The sequence below is a fragment of the Sinocyclocheilus rhinocerous genome, unplaced genomic scaffold (assembly GCF_001515625.1).
Source record: "Sinocyclocheilus rhinocerous isolate Xijiao unplaced genomic scaffold, SAMN03320098_v1.1 scaffold257, whole genome shotgun sequence".
Classification (NCBI taxonomy): Eukaryota; Metazoa; Chordata; class Actinopteri; order Cypriniformes; family Cyprinidae; genus Sinocyclocheilus; species Sinocyclocheilus rhinocerous.
The window spans coordinates 1518659-1526826 of NW_015634026.1; the positions used below are offsets into that span (position 1 = coordinate 1518659).

The 8168-nt window shown below is 34.4% G+C and overlaps 1 protein-coding gene across 1 annotated transcript in view; it reads right to left on the reverse strand.

The window, feature by feature from the left end:
* Positions 1-5173, reverse strand: part of LOC107745192 (stromal interaction molecule 1-like) — a 52484-nt gene extending 47311 nt beyond the window's left edge. The window contains 2 exon segments of the mRNA XM_016559040.1: positions 2648-2778; positions 4851-5173. Coding sequence (XP_016414526.1) covers positions 2648-2768 — 121 coding nt within the window. The 5' untranslated portion in view covers positions 2769-2778; positions 4851-5173.
* Between the last annotated feature and the right edge of the window lie 2995 nt (positions 5174-8168).

Consider the following 8168-nt stretch of genomic DNA (forward strand, 5'->3'; position numbering starts at 1 on the left):
GGGCGCTATACCGGTATGAACGTGACTACCGGTATTATGTTGTTCCATGATATGGATTTTGCTATATCGTGGATACCATTATATATTCATGAATTCAAATTTTGCATTTATATAGTTTTGTTCAATTTGGTACACTTTGCAAATTTGAACACAAATGACAATAAAGAGTCGAGGCTGAACGTTTTTGTCCTCTGTGTGCAATGCCGTACTACACAGGCATTAGTAATTAAACACATAGAGGGACGTAACAGAACAAATTAACAGAGCACAAATCGCCTAGTCCGTAGTCAGTGGTTCCCAAAACTAGGGGGGCACGGCAAGGCTGAGGGATAGTGTAAAGTCAGCAGATTATTTTGCAAAAGAAACCTCTGCACGGTGATAAAGACTACACTACATAATTTTCCCGCTTATCATGCGGCCACTTGTCTGAGAAGTAAATAATTGAGCGCAAAATATTAATTTGACATTTTAATTACCTCAACATGCAGCTTCTGAAATTTAATGCAATGAGCCCAACCTGCTCAGAAACGATGTAACACACCAGTTGCATATAGTGTGTACAGCATGATCATTTGCTTTGCAAACTTCTTACCCTTATAAAATATTTACATTAACCAGCTTCAGATGCAAAACAACCACCTATGGTATGACTTCCCACAATCGGAGACAGAACAAGGTTATGTTTAGATTGAGAATAGCATGCTATTTTATCTTTGCAGTATGTAGTGTGTGTAGAGTATGCAAATTCTCTGCATGCACAAGATACCCAGGTTATCGGCTACATTTACTAAAATGTGCAGTATAAACTCGACTTGACCTTTCATTTCCAGCGTGATGAATGAAGTACCAGCTGCAATTTCCAATGTTTTTATCACTACAGTATGATAAAAGTACTACACTCATACAGAAATATGCATTAAAGATGCAAAATAACTATGTGTAACTACTAAAAATACCAAGCATAGCATATTAATGTTTGAAATGGTAGACCTGGATCGATTTGCAGAGTTACAGGCAACTCTCTAAAGGTAAATTCAGTGCAAAATTTAGAGTAAAAAATGGTGGACACATACAATACAGCTCGTTCAGCCAGTAGCCGAATGGTGTATTATCATTTAATGACTGGGCTCTATTCCAGTTCAACAAAAGCTTAGAAACACACTGGACTTCAGGCCATTTTCCCACAGGGCTCTTGACTCATTACACTGCAATAAAAATCAGACGGTTTGATTCACTAACATAACACGGAAAAGCAAGACCACCAGAAGGCCACTGTAAAAGACAACTTTTACATCGAGGCAGAACGTGATCGATGACAGGCAAATATAACTTCAACGTCACCCAGTCCACATGTAACAATACCAGCTATGTAAACAGCAACTGCATTAAGAAAATTGCCACTTAACATTTGCGTTGTGTTCCATAAATAAGTTACGAGGCAAATAAGATTAGAAACTAAAACACAAAAATCATCATACTGGTTACAAACCAATAATGCACTTCCAGGGTTCTCACATCATCTGAATAATGACATGGAAAAATATAGCAAGTTGAAAAAAACAACAATAATGCGCAAGTAAAATAAACAATATTGCGTGTTTGAAAATCATTATTTTAACTGAACAATTAAATGATAAAATATATAAATATACTATATATATATATAAATATATATATAAATACACTGAACACTTTTGTTTTTGCCCCCATTTTTCATGAGCTGAACTCAAAGGTCTAAGACTTTTTCTATGTACACAAAAGGCCTATTTCTCTCAAATATTGTTCACAAATCTGTCTAAATTGTGTTAGTGAGCACTTCTCCTTTGCCGAGATAATCCATCCACCTCACAGGTGTGGCATAGCAAGATGCTGATTAGACAGCATGATTAATGCACAGGTGTGCCTTAGGCTGGTGGGGGTCGGTGACGCGGTGGGCAAGTGACGTAACCGGTGTTGCGGCTTAACACCGGTATCACCGTCAACACCGTCTATCGCGGCAAGCCTATAGTATACCGTATAATTTCAAGTAAAATATATATAAATTTTTCTTAAATAGTTTTTTAAGGCTGAGCGTAAAAAAATCTAGATATATTTTCACATTATTGCATTACTTTCAAGGCCTGGAAATCAATTTTTTCCCCCATGACTTTTAAAATAAACTTCACGCCAAAATCAGAACTGATCCAAATTACAACACAAAGATATTTTTCCCCACACTCTTGACTAAAACTGGTTTGTTTTGTAGAGCAGGCATCTGGGCAAGAATCAAAAGATCCCAAACATCTCTTAAAAGTCAACTCAGATGAACTCTAAGGACAAGCCACCCTTTATATGGGACTAAAACACATTACAGAAGCAATTGTACACACTGATGCTCTAGGCACCTTTATTTGACACGCTGCCTCAGAGCAGCCCAAGTGAGGACAGTGCTTAACAGAGAATGCATTCCCTTCCTATTCTCAGCCGGGCCGCATTTAGACCCCCTTACAATTTCTAAATAAGACTACAGCACTGGGACAGGGGGCTGCAAAGCACAGAGCAGTTTGAAGTACATCTCGTTTGTTGAAAAGGCCGTCAACTCTCGTCTATGATGACACAGCTACTTTTTCGCTGATGTAAAATAATAATTCAAACATTTCAAACTCACCTGAGACACCGTTGTCCGATGGTAAGGGGTCTGGGCTTACATGATTGGATTTGTCCGCTCGACATTCCAACAAGAAGCATATACATACAATCCAGAAAGTCACCAATCTGCTGAGCTCCATAGTGGGACAGCTGTTTTGGGATATGAGCGAGAAAGATCATGTCAGCAAACCAACAATCCAACCCCTGCATGTCAAGTCATGTATTAAATTAATCCCAAGACGAAAAAGGGAAGAACACTGGCAAATGGAACACACTTATGCTGCATCCGAATATGCCTGCTTTCGTACTTTATAGCAAATGAAAAACAACACGTGAAAAGAGCAGCATGTCCAAATTTCATTCAATCCATCCATATTCATACTATACAAAACATACTTTTTTAACTCTAAGTAAAGTTTTTAAGTAAGTTTCAAACTAAATATAGCACCTACTAGACAGTATGCAATTTTGGAGGCCGCTTTAATGTCTTTAATTATGACACTTATTATTCTGCACATGCTCAGTAGAGTTCTCTTTTTGCCCAAGAAAAAAGGTAATAGATAAAAGTCCCTATTTTGAAGTATTAACTTTTCTTCTGCTATATAAATTTATGGTGCCTCAGAACTTTAGCTTTTCTATTTTATATCTATAATACATAATAAGAGTATTTAAAAGTACACAAATATATTTTAATATATAAATATAATAATGTAGGCCCCACTTACACTTTTGTTTAAATGCATTATTACTAAGGTAAAAATAAAAGTAAAAAATAAAAATAAAAAAATTCAGTAAGCAGAGTGTAAAAGTATTTTAAAAAATGATGTTAGTCATTCAAGAGAAATATTTAAGATACAGTGGGTTAATAATTTTAACTCGTGCTTTGCAGAAATTCACTTCTTGTAATTACTCAAAAAATTATTATTACTATTTTTTATTAATTTTAAATTATTTTTAGAAAAATTTACCCTTATGTAAATTCAAATTTCAGAAAGGTTATTTTTTATTTATTTATTTAGTCATTTATCAGACGCTTTTATCCAAAGCGACTTACAAATGAGGACAACAGAAGCAATCAATTGTAGTATTAAAACAACTACATGTGTATGTACAACCACACACACATACACATATACACATATATATATATATTTATAAATTCAATATATATATTATTTCATTTCCATTTAGTTTGTTGAAGTATTAAAATAACTCAAATTAAATAAAACTAAAAACTTAATAAAAGACCTATACAGACATAATAAATTCAGACATAATTTAACTAAAATTAAAATAAATAACAAATACAAATCAAATGACAGTAGTTTATGAGTAATCCTAAAAAATTACACTGCCAAACACACATGCTAAAAAACAACAACTTACTTACACATAGTAAGAAATGGTTATAAAAACTGAAACAGAAGCGAAACAAGTAATAGAAAAGAGGAGAAATGAAAGAAATTAAAATTAAATTAATTAAATTAAAGAAATTTAAATAAAAATTAATTATAGGTTATGGTAATTAAAAATAGTACGATGTTTTTATTTGTTGTCAATCAGACCCCCAGTAAAATGTATTGTTGAAAAACACATTAAATCAAAAATAAGTAAATAAATAAGACACCAAATAAACACCAAAACTAAAATGTTACAAATTGCTTTATACATGTTTATTTCCATAACAAATCGAACGCAATTTTTTTTTTCTCGCGATGACGTGTGATGAATGCTATCAAGTTACTCCACTAACTTACTCACCTGTCAACTAGTTAACATTTTTTAAGTGGAAACTATAAAGTCCAGCCTTTGGTTAACTATACTCGCCATTTAAAAGGTTTACAGTCTGAAAGGTTTAGCTTTAACGTTACAGTACCATATGAAGGGCAACATAGACTTTACAAAATAATAATCTTAATAATTAACACATTAACCTACGTATTATATATCCAGATATGGTTCAGGAGCAGATCGTAACTAGTAATAGTTGTTTCACCCACATTTGCTTAACAAAATCAGTCATAAATAGCTGATTCATAATCAACGACACTGTCTTATCTTTATATTCATGCGGTTGAATGCGCAGCTGGCTTTGTAGCGGCACGAGGCCACTGGTTCTCACATTTCCCTCTTCCTAAACACCCAAATCCATCTCTAAAACGATACGTGATGTAAAGCACAGCGAAACTAAACGTTAAACCGTTTTAAATGAGCTGCGTTACCTCGGATCCTCGTGGAGATCGTCTCAGTGTTTGAGGTTCGTCTTCAGCTGCCCTCTCCTCCCATCAGACTCCATGGAGGCTTTGTGTTGAAACACTCCAAAAACACACGACCACACGGTTCTGTCCGGTTTTCCGTCCCGCCGATGAGAGAATACGGCAGGTGGACGGTGGCTCAGTCGTCCTCTGTCAGAGACAGAAGCAAAGAGAGTCCAAATATGCTGCGCTTCCTCCTCGATTCACGCCGGGCTCGCAGTCTGCGGCGCGACGCATGCGCAGTCACACACTCCCTGCTATCACACTACGCCTGATCAGCGATCACTATCACAGGCTCCGTTATAACAAGCACACACATGCTGCTTAGTTCAAGGTGTCGACTTTACATCGACTTATGATTATTTAGTATGTTTATTCTGTTTACCACAGTGGAGGGTGTTTTACATATTTTTAATATTTATATAAATGATTATGTCAAACTATTAATCGCGATTAATCGCATCCAAAATAAAAGTTTTTGTTTACATAATATACAGTATGTGTGTGTACTGTGTATATTTATGATGTAGGCTATATATAAATATACACACATATTATATGTTTGAGTATATACTGTATTTTGACAATTTTAACATGAATATATTTATATTAATATAATTTATATTATGTAGAAATATATTTAATATATAAACATATTTTTCTTAAATATATATGCATGTGTGTGTATTATATATACATAATAAATATACACAGCACACACATGTAAACAAAAAAGTTTTTTGGATGCGATTAATCGCGATAATCGCTTGACAGCACTAAATATTAATACATAATATAATTATATAATATTACATTTATTTTTATAATTTTATAAGGTTGCTGTTATTTATTTTGATCAATTATTTGCACATAGGACTTTATATTCCCTTATACTATTATACTTTGTATTAATATCAATTATGTTTCTACATTTAGGCACTTAACTGGCACTTTTATCCAAAGCGACTTACATTACATTCAAATTATACATTTTATCAGTTCATGCATTACCTGGGAATCAAACCATGACCTTAATGTTGCTAGTGCTCTGATGTTTGAGCTGCTGCAATCTAAAAGATAGAAAATCATTTACTAACCCTAATATCTAACCTACTTCCTTAATTGGGGGCTTGCATGACATTTATTTTTACACAGATTTCTGCATAAATCTGCAGAATTCCCACAAATTCAGTGCAGAAAATATGAAAAAGGCCACAGAATCTGACTGAGCCATAAAACACTCTGCCAAATCACCAGCAATAAATAGTCAATAATTATACAACTTCCAGTTGTGCATAGAAGGACGCAAGGAAGTGGCCCTTTGACTTGTGCAAAAAAAAAGTGCATTCACTGTTTGATTGGAGTCATTGGACACCCACATCTGCTATGATGGTGTTTTCCTAACACTTTTCTTGTTCCACTCCCCCTTCCACGTGAAGGGACTGCAGAGCGTGCTTGTGTCTGTGAAAAGATAACACTGCCTCCTAGTGGCCTCGTGATGACACTGCAAAATGTCATTAATGGATGTTAACATTTCACAGTTTCAGTTTGAAGCATCCCACGCTCTTTTGGATCAATCACGGCGAGTTTAAGTGAATAGTTCACCCAAAAATGAAATCTGCTCACCCTCTGGCCGTCCAAGTCCATGTTTCTTCATGGGAACAAATCCATCATTAAGGCTTTTCTGGCCAAAGTACCTGTCCATAATCCATGATAACGTTTCCTACAGTGACAAAGTACATCCACTCTTGTTCTCTCACATCAAAATCCACCAACATATTTGTTTAGAACTGCTTTTTTTGCTTGTAAACTGTGCCTTGATACATGCTCTGGACAAAGTACCTGTCCATAATCCATGATAACGTTTCCTCCAGTGAAAAAGTACATCCACTCTCGTTCTCTCACATCAAAATCCACCAACATATTTGTTTAGAACTGCTTTTTTTGCTTGTAAACTGTGCCTTGATACATGCACACTTCTTTCCCGATTGATACAATATGACTTTTTCACTGGAGAAAGCAATATTATGGATAGAGGACTTGTATTTTATCTGGAAGCAACAGTTTGAACTGGAAAAAAAAAAATCTTACTGATGGATTTGTTTCTTACAAACATGTTGCTTTTTGCTTCACGAGATGTTAACTGATGGATTATTGTGATGTTTTTATCAGCTGTTCTAACTCTCATTCTGACGGCACTCATTCACTACAGAGGAGATATACATATCAAGTGTGTCTATATACAAATGTCTTTCTTTTTGACATGCACCCCATTAAGTTATGGTCTACCTCATCTTTAAACTTCTCCACCGGCTCTTTGCTTTTTTGTGTCACTGACTTCCTCTCAGTGCACTAGGCTGTGTTCACTTCCTCCTTCAGTCCCCTGCGTGTCACTGTATTTAGGGACACTTTTATTCATACCACTATTGACAATTTCCTGGACTCTCTTTTGTATCATGCCCGGTGAGTTTATCTCTTATTTGCATTTGATTCTCTGTCCTATTAGCTTTTATTATAGGCCAGATTTAATTTGCATCTCTGGTTTGATCATTTGTAAACTGATAAGAATACAGTGATGTCATTAGAGCAGTTACATCCTTTTTTTATTCTGCTATAGTCAAATGGAGCTCCGTTGTGGTTTATGTATCTGACCAAATAACAATACAAGTTAATATGTAATGGTATTTTACATTCTATATGTATTGGATAATATTAAAGAAAGAAAGAAAACCTTTACTTTCTACTAAATATATAGTGCAAGTTACAGTATGCGAAGCCTATATAGTGTTGGTAGCATTTGGATATACAAGAACACAGACAATATTGTATTTATTAGATAATTTAATGTGTTATGTGTATATTTAATGTGTTATTTTGTTTTTAATTTGCCTATTTTTGGTATAGTGTTGTAAAGCACTTTGGTCAACTCCGGTTGTTTTTAAACTGTGCTATATAAATAACATTGTATTGTATTGTATTGTATTGTATAATAAATGGGGGGAAACATTCAGCTTTTTGCATGTCGTTTCAAACTCATGATTTTTTTTCTCACATGGAACACAAAATTAGTCTTATGCTCACCAGGAATGCATTTGATAAAAAAAATTTTTTTAAATACAGTTAAATCAGAAATATTATTACAATTTAAAATAACTGTTTACTATTTGAATATATTTGAAGTTGTAATTTATTGCTGTGATGCAAAGCAGAATTTTCAGCATCATCAGTGTCACATGATCCTTCAGAAATCATTCTAATATGCTGATTTGCTGTTCAAGAAACATT